We start from the raw sequence: 19,840 nt of genomic DNA on the forward strand, positions 1-19,840 counted from the left end.
TTTGGTGGCCTTGCCAAAGACAATGAATTAGTGTTCCCTTTTCCTTTCTACATTTGTTGCAATAGTCTGGGATTGTGTTATTGTATTTATTTAGTTTTTCTGGAGTTACCTACAGTACAGACCAAAAGTTTGGACACACCTTCTCATTCAAAGAGTTTTCTTTATTTTCATGACTATGAAAATTGTAGATTCACACTGAAGGCATCAAAACTATGAATGAACACATGTGGAATTATATACTTAACAAAAAAGTGTGAAACAACTGAAAATATGTCTTATATTCTAGTTTCTTCAAAGTAGCCACCTTTTGCTTTGATCACTGCTTCACACTCTTCATTCTCTTGATGAGCTTCAAGAGGTCGTCACCTGAAACGGTCTTCCAACAGTCTTGAAGGAGTTCCCAGAGATTCTTAGCACTTGTTGGTCCTTTTGCCTTCACTCTGCGGTCCAGCTCAGCCCAAACATCTGGATTGGGTTCAGGTCCGGTCCAGCTCAGCCCAAACATCTGGATTGGGTTCAGGTCCGGTGATTGGGTTCAGGTCCGGTCCAGCTCAGCCCAAACATCTGGATTGGGTTCAGGTCCGGTCCAGCTCAGCCCAAACATCTGGATTGGGTTCAGGTCCGGTCCAGCTCAGCCCAAACATCTGGATTGGGTTCAGGTCCGGTCCAGCTCAGCCCAAACATCTGGATTGGGTTCAGGTCCGGTCCAGCTCAGCCCAAACATCTGGATTGGGTTCAGGTCTGGTGGCTGTGGAGGCCAGGTCATCTGGCGCAGCCCCCCATCACCCTCCTTCTTGGTCAAATAGCCCTGACACAGCCTGGAGGTGTTTGAGGTCATTGTCCTGTTGAAAAATAAATGATGGTCCAACTAAAGGCAAACCGGATGGAATAGCATGCCGCTGCAAGATGCTGTGGCGCCATGCTGGTTCAGTAGGCCTTCAATTTTGAATAAATCCCCAACAGTGTGACCAGCAAAGCCCCCCCACACCATCACACCTCCTCCTCCATGCTTCACGGTGGGAACCAGGCATGTAGAGTCCATCGTTCACCTTTTCTGCGTCGCACAAAGACACGGTGGTCGGAACCAAAGATCTCAGATTTGGACTGATGATCGAATTTGAACGAATCGTTCAAAACCCGCGAGTCACTTTACTGAACGGTGACTCACGAGTCATCACGTTCATTAACTCGTTCATTGAGTCATTCTTGCTCCAGCCTCCAGCTGCAGAGAGGAAAATCTAAATGTCACTGTTCTGCAGCTCGTCTAACTCCATTACTCACTTTAGTGCCCTGTGAGAAAAGCAGCTGTAATGCTAAAAGAGCTGCTAAAAGAGCTGCTAAACGCAGCTAGTCGCCTAGCCGCTAACGCTAGCTGCTCAGCACAGCAGCTTCCGACTCCTTACAGTCACACGAGGCTTTCAGCAGCTCCAGTCAGCTTGTAGGTGAAGTTCAGCATGAATGACCGACTCAGCTCGTTTCAGTCGTTCAGCTCACAAACCCGAGTCACCTGGAAACTGGAAAGAGTCGTTCACTGAATCGGTCAGTAGCACTTCCGCTGTGTCGTTCACCTGGTGAGCGGTGAGGCTCCGCCCCTCCCTCACCTGGAAATCTGCAGCAAAAAACACACATTGTTTGTTTCTCAAAGCTTGTAGAGATAATATACATGTATAATACGTGAATAAATACACAATAAACAATGTTAAAATACCACTGTAGCAGGTATTGTGTTACATTTAATATTGTCCCCTATACTTAGTTCTGCCTGTGAACGTCACATTATTTATTGATACTAGTAAAAAAAGAAAATCAGAATGTTGGAAGGAAGAAAAAAAAGCTATAAAATCATACGTATATATTAATATATACTGTATATCTGCCATTCTGGATGCCAGGTATTTATTCAGTTTAATCACTTATGTTATTTATTTTCTGATTAAAATTAACCTCAAAACAACACACATAATCTAGAATAAGGAGACCAGGGTCACTAAAAACTAATGTGTACTTATTGTTTATTTTCCTCAGAAGTGTTTCAGCATTTTACTATGAATACATGATTCTCCCCCTGGTTCATGTCACAGTTCAGCCTCCAGGTCCAGGAGGTGGAAATAGTGCGCATGTTCAACTGAATCAAATGACTCAAATGATTCAGACAAACGATTCACTTAGATGAACAACTCAAAAACCCGTGAGTCTGTTCAAGGAGTCGGGTTTCTCATCACTGCTGGCTACATCACCCAGGGGGTGGAGGAGGCGGCTGTGAGCTGGGCTACAGTCTCCATGCGGGTGGAGGAGGTGGAGGAGCTGAGAACCACCCGTTTCATGAGAGGTGATGTCAGCTCAATCCAAGAAATACTAGAATTTCACAAGTTTTGAGTGTTGAATACTGTATCACCCAAATTATCCCACATGAGCATAGGATGGACTCTGAAACATAAAATATAGCCAAATATGGGTCCTTTAACTTGGTCTGAAGAGCTTCGGCTCGGATGAGCCGTGACTACGATATGATCTTGTCCAAAATACTAAGCCTATACATGTACGCCGATGATGTGATTGTGTTCTGCTCTGTCTGAAACAATCTGTGATTATCTGCAGGGTAAGAATCCCATAGGGAAGGATAGAAAAGCCAGCCTGGCTTCTCACGAGCAGCCTTCAATGTCAGTGGACCAAGAAGAGTACTACATTCCCTCAGTGGACCTGCTCACGGCACAGGTAACCACACCTGTAACTGCATCTGTAGCTGCACTTGTAACTGCAACTGCACCTGTAGCTGCACCTGCAACTGCACCTGTAGCCGAAACTGCACCTGTAGCTGCACCTGCAACTGCACCGCAACGGCACCTGTAGCCGCACCTGGAACTGCACCTGTAGCTTCACCTGCAACTGCACCTGCATCTGCAACTGCATCTGTAACTGCACCTGCACCTGTTGCCGCACCTGCAACTGCACTTGTAGCCGCATCTGCAACTGCACCTGAAGACACAACTGCACCTGTAGCCACACCCGTAACTGCACCTGTAGCCGCACCTGTAACTGCAACTGCACCTGAAGACACAACTGCACCTGTAGCCACACCTGTAACTGCACCTGTAGCCGCAACTGCACCTGCAACTTCACCTGTAGCTGCAACTGCACCTGTAGCTTCACCTGCAACTGCACCTGTAGCCACACCTGCAACTGCACCTGTAGCTTCACCTGCAACTGCACCTGTAGCTTCACCTGCAACTGCACCTGTAGCTTCACCTGCAACTGCACCTGTAGCTTCACCTGCAACTGCACCTGTAGCTTCACCTGCAACTGCACCTGTAGCCGCAACTGCAACTGCACCTGTAGCTTCACCTGCAACTGCACCTGTAGCCACACCTGCAACTGCACCTGTAGCTTCACCTGCAACTGCACCTGTAGCCACACCTGCAACTGCACCTGTAGCTTCACCTGCAACTGCACCTGTAGCCACACCTGCAACTGCACCTGTAGCTTCACCTGCAACTGCACCTGTAGCCACACCTGCAACTGCACCTGTAGCTTCACCTGCAACTGCACCTGTAGCTTCACCTGCAACTGCACCTGTAGCCACACCTGCAACTGCACCTGTAGCTTCACCTGCAACTGCACCTGTAGCCACACCTGCAACTGCACCTGTAGCTTCACCTGCAACTGCACCTGTAGCCACACCTGCAACTGCACCTGTAGCTTCACCTGCAACTGCACCTGTAGCCACACCTGCAACTGCACCTGTAGCTTCACCTGCAACTGCACCTGTAGCTTCACCTGCAACTGCACCTGTAGCCACACCTGCAACTGCACCTGTAGCTTCACCTGCAACTGCACCTGTAGCCACACCTGCAACTGCACCTGTAGCCACACCTGCAACTGCACCTGTAGCTTCACCTGCAACTGCACCTGTAGCCACACCTGCAACTGCACCTGTAGCTTCACCTGCAACTGCACCTGTAGCCACACCTGCAACTGCACCTGTAGCCACACCTGCAACTGCACCTGTAGCTTCACCTGCAACTGCACCTGTAGCTTCACCTGCAACTGCACCTGTAGCCACACCTGCAACTGCACCTGTAGCCACACCTGCAACTGCACCTGTAGCCGCACTATAGCCTGAGTCCTACTATACCTATGTTTGTTGTCTCTTCAGGATCTTCTGTCCTTCGAGTTGCTGGATATCAACATCGTCCAGGAGCTGGAGAGCGTCCCGAACAACATTCCTGCTGGTAAGAAGAGTTTCACTGCAGCTTTGTGCTGAATCAACAGCACATTTCACTCTCACCCTGCAGGTCAAATCTTTAAGAAGCCAGAACAGAGACCCAGAATATACCTCCATCCAAATAATCTGTCAGAATATCAATTCAGTGCAATTCAACTTTATTTATATAGCACCACATGCAACTGTAGGGATTTCTTACCTCATAAGGATCACTAGGACCCATTTATGTTGTGGTTGGCTATCGATAATGATTAATAATTATCAAAGATAGTTATTAATTATATTATTGAAATTTAATCTGATCTGTATCAGAACCTCGGAGCTCCACCTGTCTTAACAGGAAATGATAGCCAATTCAGTTCTATCAGTCTCATAAGATATACTAAACAGTTCATCAGGGATTTGAATTAATAGTTAAATTAATTACAATTACCAGAATTAACAGTAAAGGTTGAAGGATTTTGGAGTTCTTGACACAGAAGAGGTCGACATTTCATTCACCTTTGTGCTCATTAATAAAACAGCAAGTATGATTCCAAACATTATATTTATTTACAATGAAAACAAATAAACACAGATTATAACTACCTATATACAGCTGGGTGTGTGTGTGTGTGTGTGTGTGTGTGTGTGTGTGTGTGTGTGTGTGTGTGTGTGTGTGTGTGTGTGTGTGTGTGTGTGTGTGTGTGTGTGTGTGTGTGTGTGTGTGTGTGTGTGTGTGATGGAACTACAAAACAAGATGGCGGATCACAAGAAACTACATTCAAATGGAGGTTATCAGAGAACAGGAAGTCTGTCCTGGGTCAGACTTTGTCATGACTGTGTATCATGACAAATGAAAATTGTCTTTCCCTAGAAATGAACCAACTTTCTGTGGTCTTGTGAGATCCCAACACAACAAAGTAATTTGTTGGTGCATTTAACAGGGAGAAACCCAACAAATATCACAGGAAAATCAGTTGGATTCAAATATTTGTTAATTTCATACATCTTCCACCTAATGCTATCTTTTATTTACTTTTTTTTCTAGAATTTATTTCTTTATTCCATATGTGTTCCATATTTGTGTCGGTGTGTTTCAGTTTTTTATTTTTTTATCCTAATTGTACATATTTTTTCTTGTTTTTTTCTTTGATTAAATTTTAAGTGTTATTTCTTTCTTCTCTCACTTTGAAAAAGTAGTCATATTTTATATGCCTTGCTTTGTTATTCCAATATTGAATTGAATATAAAATGCTTCACCTTGTACAATGGGTGTCCCAAGAGACACATGGAATTAATATTAATTAGGGTTGTTATTAATGTTGTTGTTGTTGCTGTTATCGATAATAATAATGTGCTAATTATTTGAATCTGGATACACCATTTTGGTAAAAACAAGGTTTTGTTTGATTGTATTGATTTTCTGTTAATTTGCCTTGAACTGAAAGATTGTCACACCTTTAAACTGCAGAAATAAGAAGCTACTGAAACATTGTGACATATTTTAATATTTCAAGGTTACGATGATGAAAAAAGAATAAAAAGCATAATTGTTTACATAAAATGAGCATGTAAAACACACATCTTCACTTGAGATGTGTTGACGTCAGTGTTCCTCCTCAGACATGTGTCCTCTGCCTCAAGACGACCAGGTGCAGGACAAGAGCAGCCCGTCGCTCGGCCTGATCCAGGAAGAGACGGAAGCCATCAACAGCATCATGAGTAACCAACTTTTACCTCTTAGCACACTTTAAACCAACTACATTTTACATTTCAGATTGAATCTTGTATTGTGTTCAATTGTGCTTTATGAACCAAAACTTAAGCTGATGTTATCTTTATCAAATAAAAACTACAGTTTCCAAGTCTTAATGTGTTGTTATATTCAGCAGTCGAAACCAGTTTAGTTATTTAAAAACGTCAGCTATTTGGCCACTTTATTGTGAACACCCCCTGGCAAAAATGATGGAATCACCAATCTCAGAGGTTGTTCACTCAGTTGTTTATTTTTGTAGGAAAAAAAACCAGATCGCAGGCATGCCAAAAACTAAAGTCATTTGAAATGGCAACTTCGTGGCTTTAAGAAACACTAAAAGAAATCAAGAAAACCAATTGTGGTCGTCAATAAGTTGGTTTATAGATCAAGCAGAAGGGAAAAGTATGGAATCATGGAAAAACAAACAGACAAAAAACACTCCAACACACCACTAGTACTTTGTTGCACCACCCCTGGCTTTTCTAGCAGCTTGCAGTCTCTAAGTCAAGGACTTAACAAGTGACAAACAGTTCTCTTCATCAATCTGGCTCCAACTTTCTCTGATTGCTGTTGCCAGACCAGCTCAAATCTCCTACGTCCTCTAAACGCATCACAGCTCCTCTCCTCTGCTGGGGCTAGCAGTAGCTTCATTGCTAACCTCTGATGGAAGCTGGACCTGCTATTGGGTTAAAATGTTGAGTGACAGGATCATCAGCCAATCAGATGTTGATGTGTTATTGACGGACCACCTCAGGGCCAGCAGAGTTTGTAGTGCTGGTCTGGGTGTGGTCATTGAAATGAGCTTGACTGATTGGCTCATGGGCTCATGGGCAGGAGGTGATGACTGTTCTGATGTGCTCCTCTGGAGTGATGGAGGCTGATTGAACATGAAGATCATGATACATAGAGGACCTGCTTCAGGACCTTTTTCAGTTGTGAGTAGAAGAAGACCCCCACCAGGAATGATGAGCTGAACTCAGACCATCCAAGGCTTTGTCAGCATTTCACAGCAGGATGATTTAATCTACAAGTGATGGTGATCATAGTTTTACTTACTCTGGATTAGATTGGTGCTGCTTTGGCCTTTGGTGCTGTATTTGATTGTAAAGTGGTGTTTCCCATACAATGGTGCACACAGACAGACACGCAGGCATGCATGACAGTAGTGACAATAAAAGCAATAGTTATTGACCATCACAATTTGTTTCTTAAAGCCAGGAAGTTGCCATTTTAAATGACTATAGTTTTGTGGCATGTCTGTGATCTGCTTCATTTCTAAATAATTAAACAACTGAATGAACAACCTCCCAGACTGGTGATTCCAGCAGTTCTGCCAGGGGTTGGAGTTTAGCTGGTGACTCATTTAAGGTGTTTTAGCTATTTTATCTACTTTAGCCATTCAAGCTATATCACCTGAACCTCATGCATATTTTTGTTGACAAACCACTGATCCTGTGTTTTCATCAGATGTGACATTTGTCCCATCAATGTACCAAAATGAGAAAAACCCTAAAGAAAATGAGATTTAGTAAAAGCTCCAGCAGCGGGGCTGTGGACTGTTCACATCACTCATACATCACGTCACATCCAGCAGTAAAGAAACCAGTAAACTATTGCTGGTTACTCAGCAGCATCCTGCTGAAGTCTTCTTTCTGGTCCTCAGATGTCCCCCATGGGGCGGGGCCTGCTGCTGAAGGGGGCGGAGTCCCGGCTCAGGAAGAAGGTGAGGACGACATTCAGGGCACTCAGTTTGTGTGTGAGACGGCGAGCCACTCCGTGACCCTGGAGGAGGCGCCAGGCCACGCCCCCCTGAGGGGGTCCTGCCCAGGTAAACTGAACCCAGCTGGGAACTTCAGACCATGTGGCTAAAGTTCTCTGAACAATCCTTCATGTCGATGTTTTCAGTGGTGTGTCCGGCTGCTCAGAGCGGCTCCTCGTCCTCTTCGTCATCTTCCTCCTCATGTGTGAAGAGCAAAACGGCAAAAGCAGACGGGAACGCCACCGGCTCACTGAAGCCACTGGCTGCTCTCAAGGCAGCGCTCCCACCCCCCCTGAAGGCCTCCCTGCCCCCAGGGCCCGGCCCCAGCTCTGCCCCCACCCTGCTGCCCGCGGCCTCCAGGCCTGCCACGCTGCAGGAGCACGACGCCACAGGTAACCACAACCAAGACTTATAGATGTGGAGCTCAGAGCCAAGAAAGACTAGTGGAAGACTCCTTCCTGCACGAGAGTCTGTCCCATGTACCAGAGGATGTTGGGGACATGGAGTCAGAGGGGACTCTGGTCAAGACCTCCAGGAAGTGGCTCTGTGGAGCTTTGGCCAGAAGCCTTTTTCCCACAAAAAAATCCCCAAAATGATGGCGCGGTCCATCAGATGTTTTTTACCATTTATTTTCAGCCTCCCAAGTGCAGATGTTTACAGTGCAAAGACGGAAAACAAAACAAAAAACGAAACAACTATAATAAATCAAGTAGTGTCTCTCTCTTGGAGCGTCACCTCCCCTGACTGACCAGCAAGAAGCTTCCTCCATGGCGCCCTGGTGTTCCCTAAGCCCCTCCCCTGGGCGTACCTCAGGTCGTTGATCAATCAGTGACAAAGCAGACTTCCGTCCCATGATTTCCTCAATCATTTCATATTCATCATCATGAACTCAGGTCTCTGCACATAATCAAACTGTCAAACACACCATTATTAACACAACAGACAAAATCACAGAAAACATGGAACAGCTGATGCACGGATGCACTTTTAAACACCAGACGTGCATCTGCATCGGTTTGGCCCGTCAGACGTTTGTGTGAGCAGCGGAGGAGTGTGTGTGTGTGTGTGTGTGTGTGTGTGTGTGTGTGTGTGTGTGTGTGTGTGTGTGTGTGTGTGTGTGTGTGTGTGTGTGTGTGTGTGTGTGTGTGTGTGTGTGTGTGTGTGTGTATTTGACAGCACGCCAGTCAAGTGTGCACTGCTTGGCTGGCTCGCCACAGCGTTGTGTTGCTGGTCAGTTACAGGGGAGGTAACGCTCGAAGAGAGAGAAACTATTTGAGTTATTACACTTGTTTCCACCCTCGTTTTTTTGTTTTCTTTGTCCATTGTCTTTGCACTGTAAATATCTGCACTTGGGAGGCTGGAAATAAATGGTAAACATCTGATCGACTGCGCCATCATTTTAAAACATTTTTGTACCCATCACAGAGGCCTTCAGAGGGACTTTCTAAATTGACGCCCTCTAATCCTAATTGCATTCAAAAAGCAGCATAGTTTTCATTTAGTGTCGGAGTGCAGCAGTGAGCGGGATCCATCAAACCTGGAATGTTTGCGATCTCCTCACAGGTGAAGTCGAGGAAGCCCACATGAAGAGCATCTGTGTGGAGTCCAGGCTGAAAGAGCCGGGTGAGAAGAAGAGAGAGGGCGTGAGGAGTCGCTCCTCCTCCACCTCCTCGGAAGACTACATCATTATCCTCCCTGACTGCTTCGACACCAGCCGCCCGCTGGGAGACTCCATGTACAGGTGAGTGTCGACTGGCTCAGAGAAACTCCTCCTGCTCCATATCCTCATTTATCTGGCTTCAGTAAATGTCAGTCACAATAAGGAAGTGCGCTTTTATAGGACTCTATTGTGCAATCTAGAGGTTTTCGGTGAGTTCAGGCCCTTCTAGACATTTCAAGTGAAAATGCATCGTTTTTGCCTTTTCAATTCGAAAAGGTTTAGCATTTACGCAGCAAAGAATGTCCATCTGCATGGCAATGGGAAAAACGCTAAAAACAATGTAGTTAGCATGTTGGGCCACTAGTGGGCACAGTTGTGTCTTTTTGTCATGAAACCACACACACATGCAGAAGAGAACAATAAGCTTGAAACATTAACAATAGGAGAACACAGACCTTTAAGTGGACAGACAGCCAAGTTAGATTGTTATTATAGTGACTGTCAAAATAAAATGTGAACTTGGGAATCATGACACTCTGGAGGAAACAATCTTCCTATTGTACATCTACTGAGCATGTGCAGAACAACCATTTACTACGACTGAGCTTTCCCTTGTTTCCATGGAGATTTGATGAAAGATCCATCTACTAGATGCACTGGGACACATTATCAGTGATGTAACCTGGGGTCATCAGGAGTTTCGGGTCTTTCAACATTGGACACCGATGGCCCAGGCGACCCGACCAAGGTTGATCAGGTCCAGCCTGTGTCCCTGTGTCCCTGCAGCGTCTGTCCACGGCTCTGCCTTCTTGATCCATAGCCACCTTGTTTCTTTCTCTGCGGCTTCTGAGGCGGATTTGATAGCCTTTCGCTTTACCTCTTCATAAGCGCTTTACAGAATGACCGCCCCGGCATCCCACCTCCAGGGCTTCACACCAGGTTCTCCAGCCTGGCTTCTTACTCTTGTCCTCCAGCTCCTGGTACTTGGCACGCTTCCTCTCATTGGCCTCGTCCATGCGCTCTTTCTAAGGCACTGTAAGCTCCAGAATGATGAGCTGCTTGACCGACTCTGACAGATTGATCATCTCTGGTCACAGCCGAGAGGACGTTATGCTGGCAGGGAACCTCAGCTAGTTTCCAAGGTTCACAGGTGAGGAAGTCAGACTTTGGCTGAGGTTGTGGGTCAAGGTTCTCTCCAACTCTCAAACATGACGAACTTTGGTTTCTGGAGGCCGTTGAGGGTATTGAGGTCTCCATTTTGTCACAGATGTGAAGGCTGGTTGGACTTGGTAGGATGTCGTACACAGCTTGGACCAAAAATCTGATGCAGTGGAAGTCTGCTTTTCAGACAATAGACCAAGTGGTCTTTCGTTGTAGGACATTGTCCCATTTAGTCCATGCACTTTGCCGTCTCATCCCTATCATTCTGCTGGCTCTTGCTTGCTCTACACCTGCCCGAACTTCCTCCTGCACAAGGTGCCGCCTCACTTTGCCTTTGGCCTTATCCCCTCTGGTTGCTGGGGAATAGCCAGTGCCTGCCCGTCCTGTGGCTCTGGACCCCATCAGTACCTTCTGTCACAGTCTTGACTCGGCCCCCTCCAGAGCTTTCTCCGCCCTCCATTTCCTGCCGTTCATATCTGAATGCCAGCTGAAGCCTCCTTTAGATCAATTGACTCCTTGTACTGCAACAGCTCCCGGGTTCTGGACACCATGAACTCCTCGGTAATGCTGTTGACAGCAAGCTGCAAGATGTTGCTGGTGCCACACAAGGCAGCACTGCTCAGATTGTGTGGTAGTCCAAACTATCTACGCAGTTCCTGCTGGTCTCCTCTCCACTTCCCCCCTTTCCACAGAGAGTTTTACATTTTTCAGAAAGTTAAACTTTGTCGTCGTTTTTATAAAGTCATGTTGTGGCTCTGAGCAATGCTGTTCTGCAAACATATCCCAAAATGCATCACAGATTTTCTGTTTTTTCTCAAAATTCTACTTTTAAACTTTGACTGTGTTGCAGCTCTGCTCTTTCCCAACCCGGAGACGTGGTAGCCAAGACCCCCACAGACTCCGACCCCCCCTCCTCGGCCCCTCCAGGATCGGCCCCGACTGCAGAGGGCGAGCCGGGCGAGGCAGGGCCAGCCAATGAGCTGTCGGAAACCAGCAGCGCCAATGACATGCTGTGCACGTCTCAGACGCTGGACGATGAGCCGCTGACTCCCGAAGTGGTGGCTCCGCCCCAAACTGTCCTCGCCAACAGGTCAGAAGGTGTTTCTGTTTGGGGGCGCTCGTGAGCCAGTAATGGAGTAGGTCGTGTTTGTGGAGGCTCCCGTTAAATATTGCTAAAAGTGTCAAAAACTATTATTTTTCCGACTGAGAGGAGCATACCACATACATCAGGAGGAAGTTAAGAGTGCAGGGTGACATATTGTGCCCACATTTTTGTTCGGAATGGCGTCCAGCTTATGAAAGTACCAATACGCCGGAGCGAAAGCTAAGCTAACCAGGCCGAAGGCCACCGCAGCTCGCCCGGAGGAGTCGGCTGGTTTGACTGAAGCCGGGGACCAAAGCACCGACGAGGAACAGAACATCATTGTAGACTTAAAATCACCAGTTATTTTGTCTATCAAAGAAAACATCTCATCCGTGATAAAAGAGGAGCTCAGGAGAGCGCTCGCGGAGGACTTCGGCACCATTAAGACTGAGTTTCAATCAGTAAGGAACGAAATCACGGCCTGCAGGGAAGCGACATGCAAACAAGTGGATGAGGTGAAAGCCACGGTGAAGGACATCGAAAGCGGCCTCTCCACCTGGAGTGACGAAGTAGTGACTCTGCAAACTACGGTGTCTGGTCTCAAAAAAGAGCTGAGTGAGCTGAGGGCCAAGAGTGAAGATGTGGAGAGCAGAATCGTAGATCCAACGTACGTATAAGCGGAGTCGAGGAAGGATCAGATACCAGTACTCCTGCTGCTGAGAGAGGTACTCAAGATGGACAAAGAAGTCATGATTGATCGCTCACATAGAAGCCTTGTTCCTAAATGCCCAGGAGGAAAGCCGCGAGCCATCATAGCGAAGCTTCAGTACGACCAGGACTGCGTTGAGGTGCTCCGCCGGGCCCGGACCATGGGTCCACTTAAGATGAAGGGTCAGTCCATTGCCATCTTCCCCGATTTCACTCCGGCCGTTGCACGGGCTCATGCTGCTTTCATGGAAGCGCAGAGACTTCTCCGTTGTTGGGATTTATGGTTGGTAATTAGCATTAATAATTACTGTAAGTAATTTATTACTGAAAGTAATAGATTACTGAAAGTAATTTAGGAAAAACTGGAATTACTAATGAAGTAAACGGTTAGTTACTCATCAGCAACTCCTAGAGTAATCGAGTAATTACTCAAAAGTTAATAAATTCTCAAAAATAAATTATTAATTTGAATAAATTGGTTATTTATCAAATAATAATTGAATCGGGGCACCACCAGCTAAGCTGGAAATAAATTTCAGTCTTGTTTGTCAAAAGGTTATTTAAGTTAGTTAATATTTCTGTGTAAATATAACAATCTTAAACAACAAGGAAGGTGTGAGATTCCAGCACAGACTGTTACAAACCAGTGAATTGTCAACAATAAATACACAATGATTACCAAGAATCCATCAATTAAGTTACAATGCGTTTATTAACAAAAATGTATTTTTTCAAAAATAATTCATAAATTATTTATTAAAACAACACAATCAAGTAATAACCATCAAACACGGAGATCTTATCTACTAACAGCAAACACTATGTACAAAGAAGAGGGTGTGTGTGTGTGTGTGTGTGTGTGTGTGTGTGTGTGTGTGTGTGTGTGTGTGTGTGTGTGTGTGTGTGTGTGTGTGTGTGTGTGTGTGTGTGTGTGTGTGTGTGTGTGTGTGTGTGTGTGTGTGTGTGTGTGTGTAAGCCTGAGTGGGGATGCAATGACCACAAGTGTCCACCAGGTGGCGGCGGACCTTGGAGGGTCAGTGTCAGTGGGTGTAATGACCTCGAACGTCCACCAGGTGGCGGCGGACCTTGGAGGGTCAGTGTCAGTGGGTGTAATGACCTCGAGCGTCCACCAGGTGGCGGCAGGCGTCTGGTTCGAGGCAGTAACCGGAACGACCACTAGGGGCACGGCGGCGCACGGAGGGAGAATGCAATGACTCGACTTGTCCACCGAGTGGCGACCTTTCAAGAGATTGCAATCACCCACGCGGCCACCAGAGGCGCTCGGCGCACTCTTTCTGGACAGCGTGACGTCACTGTGCTCGTGCACGGCTCGTGAGCCTGCTTGGAGCGCGCCTGGGGGCTCGTGTCCGAGAAACCTCAGGGACGGTGAACTCCACACGGTCACACAAGCGCATGGAGGACAGCTGTTGCCGAATTGCACGATCGTTAGTGAGGAGAGGAGAAGAGAGAAAGGAGGACAGAATCTACTGTGTGTCCAGCTCTGCACACTCTCAGTCTGCACAAGAGTCTAAAAATGAGAGTGAGACAAGATCTAGGCTCCAGGAGCAGAGGGGCAGACTGAGAGAGAGAGAGCTGCACAGTGCGGAGGTTCACGTGAATGGGAATCTAACGCACAGACACAGATTGGTTGAAAATACGGATCAGGTCCCTGAGTTCAAACAATAATAGGACTTCCGGCTTGGCGAGACATGGAGTAGGACACGTGTAGTGGAGCTCCTGCAGAGTGAAATCGTTCTTTATATATGCGCACTATTTTTGTATTTTTTTACTTTTTAAACTTGAACTACTCTTTCTCCGACTTGTACGCCTCACTTTTTTCCCGTTAAAATGCCACCAAAGCTTAACAAAGCGGGAAACAACACCCAGCCTAACCAGCGGCCTGGTCCCTACGCCGCCTCCTCGCCCCAGAGTGATTCAAGTTCCTCAGCGGAGCCAAGCTGCACACCGACTGCTGACATCACCGCACTCAAAACCCAACTTCTCCTCGCTCTCCGAAGTGAGGTTGTGACAGTATTCAGAGCCGAGCTTCAAACAGCTTTAAGTGAGAATCTCTGTTCCATGAAGACTGAGCTGCTGGCCTTAAAAACACAACTTTCTGGCACTATTTCCTCAGTGCAGGCGGAAGTTTCGGGCTCAAAGTTGCGGTCACTGAGATGAACAGTCCCTCTCTACTTGTACAGATGACATCGTCACTCTCCAAAACAAAGTTGAACATCTATCTAAACAATATGGAAAGCTGGAAAATAAATGTGAGGACCTAGAGTCCAGAGCTCGCCGTCAGAATATATATGGATTATCGGCGTTCCGGAGGACGACCCCGCCCCCCTTACCCCCGCCGGTGTGGCCAAGCTACTAATGGAAGCTTTGAAACTGGACAGGGAGCCGCTGGTGGACAGGGCTCACCCCCCGTGCCATAGTGGCAAAGCTTCATTATTTCAAGGATTGCTCCGATATTCTCAAGAAAGCGAGGGAATTACAACGCGTGAATCTTCGAAACATGACCATCTCCGTCTTCCCTGATTACACCACCAAGACTGCACGGGCCCGTGCCGCTTTCAACGACGTCCGCCGCCAGCTCCGTGAGATCCCGGGAGTCCGGTTCGGCTTACTGCACCCGGCCCGACTGCGCATAACATGAAGGCGCACAGCGAGACTTTACCTCCCCAGAAGAGGCCAAGTCATTCATCAAGACAATCACCAAATAAACAGGCTGTTTTTTCAGTTTCTTACAAGGACATTACTGCCATCATTACTTTCAAGTTTAATTCATGTTACCGGGTGAGTTTCTATGTTTACATACACACCGACTGTCTATAAAGGATGTGCTGATCTGGAATGGCTCTTATGTAACAAGCAGTGCTTTTAGACTGCAATATTACATTTAATGCGCATTTGTTATTATTATTGATATTAGTAGAAGTTTTATGCTGTTACTGGCGTTCTGTCAGCCATGATGACATTTATTCCATCCGGTATTCATTGAAGTAGTTCATGTTTTGTTTTGGTTTTTTGGGTTTTTTTCTTTTTAGTGACGCACACTTTCTATTTGAAATTATATTTGAAGTTCACTATCTGCAGGGGTTCATTTTTTAGTCTTTTAGACTTTTAGACTAGTTCCACAGTTGTAAGTAGCTCAGTAGGAGAATGGCTCCTATTGGAGTCTGCACGGCAGCCCCCATCGTTTGGGGATGGGAGCAGCGAACATGCACGGGGGGGTGGAGGGTGGGGGGTTTTCAGTCTCGGCTCTGTATGTTCAAGGTAAATGAGTATTTTATGTCTTTTTTTTTTTTTTTCTTCCCTTTTTTTCCTCTATTTTTTTTTTTTTCTCCCCCCTTCCCTTTCCTTGTTATTCCCAGTGTGGTGGTGGTGGTGGTGGTGGTGGTGGTGGTGGTGGTGGTGGTACCACAGTTATGATCACATTGTAGATGACAAATACTAATCCACTTAATTCCGATACTGGATCAAGTATTAGATTTTTGAGCTGGAATGTTAAAGGTATTAATAATCCAGTTAAGCGCTCAAAGGTGTTTGTTCATCTAAAACATCTTTCTGTTGACATAGCATTCCTACAGGAAACACACCTGCGCGATAGAGAGCAGGTAAAACTCAGATGTCCATGGGTGGGGGATATTTTTCACTCAACCTTCAACTCAAAGGCCAGAGGGGTGGCCATTTTGGTCCATAAGAAAATTCTATTTACCGTCTCTAAGACAATAAGTGATCAAAATGGTCGATACTTAATTGTTGCAGGCACTCTACACCATAATCCGGTGTTGTTGGTGAATATCTATGCCCCTAACTTTGACGATCCACATTTTACTGATAAATTGTTTATTGTTCTGCCCTTCCTAAACACTCATCTCTTGATATTTGGTGGGGACTTAAACTGCGTCATCGATCCTTCCCTGGACCGCTCAAACCCGCGTACCCTGACCCAATCATGTATGGCAAAATCTATTTCCGACTTTATGCTCAGGAGCGGGTTTGTTGACCCTTGGAGGTTTTCTAACCCCCGGGCTAAAATGTTTTCCTTTTTCTCACATGCACACCAATCATATTCTCGTATTGACTATTTTTTTGTCGACAACTCTCTCCTTCCAAAAGTGACTTCTTCTGAATATCATCCAATTGTCATTTCAGATCATGCCCCCTTAACTTTAGATAAAACTTATTGATCGCAGCCGCTTTTCTTCACCCTGGAGGCTTAATCCACTGCTGTTGTCCGATGAGGCATTTAATGTTTCTATATCATCTTCAGTAGATGATTTCATCTCCTTCAATAAAAATGACTCCGTCAGCTTTTCTTTATTATGGAAATCACTCAAAGCCTATCTTCGTGGACAGATCATCTCTTATTCGGCGTATTCTACTAAAATCCGTAAGGCAAAATTACAAGAGCTTATGACAAAAATTTTGGATACAGATCGACTTAACTCAGCTAACCCAACTCCGAGTCTGCTGAAGCGTAGACTCGACTTGCAGGCGGAACTCGACCTTGAAACAACAGCGGATGCGGAACGCCTCTTACTACGTTCCCGCAGTAACTATTATGAACATGGGGATAAACCGAGCAGATTATGAGCCCATCAGCTAAAAAGACAAGCTGCTTCTCGTTTAATTCCCCAAATTAGAGATTCCACAGGCTCCTCCATATCGGACCCAGCTGTTATTAATAAAATTTTTAAATCTTATTACTCCTCTCTCTATACATCTGAATCTCTGTCTGAGGCAGCCTCAATGGATTCTTTTTTTGAAACCCTTAAATTCCCTACTGTTGACTCAGGCGTTGCGAACGCGCTAGATGCGCCTCTTACTTTGCAAGAAATTACAGCTGCTATTAAATCCATGCAAAGCAACAAAGCCCCGGGTCCTGATGGATTCTGTGTTGAGTTTTACAAAAGATTTACAGATAAACTAGCCCCGCTTCTCATCTCATTGTATAATGAATCGCTTGAACGTGGTTCATTACCACCAACCTTGACTCAGGCCTCCATATCCCTTCTCTTAAAGAAAGGCAAGGACCCTGCACTATGTGCATCTTACAGACCTCTCTCTTTGTTGAATGTTGATGTTAAAATTTTAGCAAAAGACTTAGCCACACGCCTTGAGAAGATTCTCCCTGTCATTATTTCAGAAGATCAAAATGGTTTTATTAAAGGGCGTCAGCTCTTCTTTAATGTTCGTACGCTTTTGAATGCAATTTTCACTGAAAGCTCTTCCACTGTTCCTGAAGTTGTTATTTCCATAGACGCAGAGAAAGCATTCGACCGCGTCGAGTGGAATTATCTTTTTGCTGTGCTTAATAAATTCGGACTCGGTTATAGGTTCATATCTTGGATTTGCCTTCTCTACACCTCTCCCCAGGCTAGTGTTCGCACCAATGACACTTGCTCCGACTATTTTACCCTGTCACGCGGTACTAGACAAGGATGCCCTCTCTCCCCATTACTTTTTGCCTTGGCTATCGAACCTCTGTCAATGGCGTTAAAATCACTACCTATTTACCATGGAATCTCCCGGGCTGATATCGAACTCAAATTGTCACTTTATGCAGATGACCTGCTTCTCTATGTATCAGACCCACTATCCAGTATAGCGTCAATCTCGGATTTATTCAATAAGCTTGGCTCCTTCTCCGGCTATAAAGTCAATTTTCTTAAAAGTGAATGTTATCCTGTAAACCCATCTGCGCTATTACTCAAACAATCCGACATTCCTTTTAAATTTAGTGTGTCTGGGTTTAGATATTTGGGGATTAATGTAACCCGTACTCTGCCCTCTCTTTTTGCAGCTAGTTTCTCCCCATTGTTGACCCAGGTCAGGGCTGATTTACAGAGGTGGAACTCCTTGCCTTTATCATTGATGGGAAGAGTTAATGTAGTGAAAATGTCAGTGTTGCCTAAATTTCTTTATTTATTTCAATGCATCCCCCTATTTCTGCCCAAAAAATTCTTCAAAACATTGGACCAACATGTTGCTATCTTTTTGTGGGGCGGGAAGACTCCCAGAGTGAGGTATTCATTGCTGCAACAACTTAAACTAAGCGGTGGTGTGGCTTTGCCCAATTTTTTGCTTTATTACTGGTCGGCGCATATTCATAAATTGATTTGGTGGCTCAATAATCCAGAATTGCTGTGGTGTAGGTTGGAGGCGCATTCACTATCTTCATCTTCTCTATTGGCTTTAATCTCCTCCCCCTTGCCACAGATTTCCTGTAGTTTTACAACTAATCCGGTGGTATTGTCCACCCTTAAGGTGTGGTTTCAATTTAGGCAGCATTTTAAATTTGTATCACCATCTACTTTGACACCTGTGGTTAAAAATCATTTGCTTCCCCCATCACTTATTAATAACACGTTTAAAATCTGGCAGAATCGGGGCATTAAGCACTTCAAGGATCTCTACAAAGATGGTGTTTTTTCAAGTTTTTCGGACCTGTCATCAGGTTTCAGTTTACCAGTGTCTCACTTGTTTCTTTATTTCCAAATTAGACATTGTGCCTCCACCCTATTCCCCTCCTACCCATCCATCCCTGTTAACCAGCCATGGGATGTTCTTCTATCTTTCAAATCCAGTCAGAAATCTCTAATATCTAAAATATACTCACAACTAATGATTTTTGATGAATGCTCGGCTAGTAAATCTCGTAGTTCTTGGGAGCAGGAGCTCAGGTTGAAGTTTACAGATCAATTATGGAATGAGGCCATTAATAGTATACGTTCAAGCACACCCTGCGCTAGGTTGGGACTAATACAATTCAAAGTGCTGCACAGAGTTCACTTATCAAAATCTCGACTATCCCGAATATATCCTAATGTTCTAGACCAATGTGATAAATGTCACGTTTCTAACTGTAATTTAAGCCATATGTTCTTCCTCTGTCCCAGATTACAGACATTCTGGAGCGACTATTCCACGATTATGTCGAAAGTTCTGGGGAAGAACATTAAAATGAGTCCCTACCTAGCTATATTTGGGCTTTGTGTTGACTCCTCCCATATAAACCCTCTACAGTCAGAGATATTGGCCTTTACATCCCTGTTGGCAAGACGGTGTATTTTATTTCTGTGGAAATCCCAGAAGTCCCCATCAATTGCCTGCTGGCTAAGAGATGTTATGTATTTTGTTAAATTAGAAAAGATCATGTTTTCTGTAAAAGGTAACACTTCTAAGTTTGTCCGTAAATGGAAACCTTTCATAGACTACTTTAACTCTTTACAAACCTTGCCTCCTGATTGATGTGCTTGTCTGATGCCGATCCACACTCCACTTCACCTCCGCCACCCCCCCTGTTTTTTTTTTTTTATTTATTTTTATCTAATTTTATTTTATTTTATTTTTTCTTGATGTTTTTTTTGTCTGTTTGTTTGCTGTTTGTTTTGTTTAGTTTCCTTGCTATTTCCATGCCTGGTGTTGTTCACCCTTTATATGCCACTGTTATTTTTCGACCATACTTATGTAACTTGTGGTGTTGTACTTTATTGTTA

At 45.2% G+C, this 19,840-nt stretch overlaps 1 protein-coding gene across 1 annotated transcript in view; it reads left to right on the forward strand.

The window, feature by feature from the left end:
- The window catches only part of nbr1b (NBR1 autophagy cargo receptor b), a 139,792-nt gene that overhangs the window by 61,848 nt on the left and 58,104 nt on the right, over positions 1 to 19,840 (forward strand). The window contains exons 13-19 of the mRNA XM_080511396.1: positions 2,599 to 2,715; positions 4,154 to 4,229; positions 5,828 to 5,926; positions 7,624 to 7,788; positions 7,866 to 8,111; positions 9,283 to 9,460; positions 11,391 to 11,630. Of these exons, the coding sequence (XP_080367522.1) occupies positions 2,599 to 2,715; positions 4,154 to 4,229; positions 5,828 to 5,926; positions 7,624 to 7,788; positions 7,866 to 8,111; positions 9,283 to 9,460; positions 11,391 to 11,630 (1,121 nt within the window). The remainder of the gene's footprint in view (positions 1 to 2,598; positions 2,716 to 4,153; positions 4,230 to 5,827; positions 5,927 to 7,623; positions 7,789 to 7,865; positions 8,112 to 9,282; positions 9,461 to 11,390; positions 11,631 to 19,840) is intronic.

This window comes from Blennius ocellaris (genome assembly GCF_963422515.1).
Source record: "Blennius ocellaris genome assembly, chromosome: 16".
NCBI classification, from domain to species: domain Eukaryota; kingdom Metazoa; phylum Chordata; class Actinopteri; order Blenniiformes; family Blenniidae; genus Blennius; species Blennius ocellaris.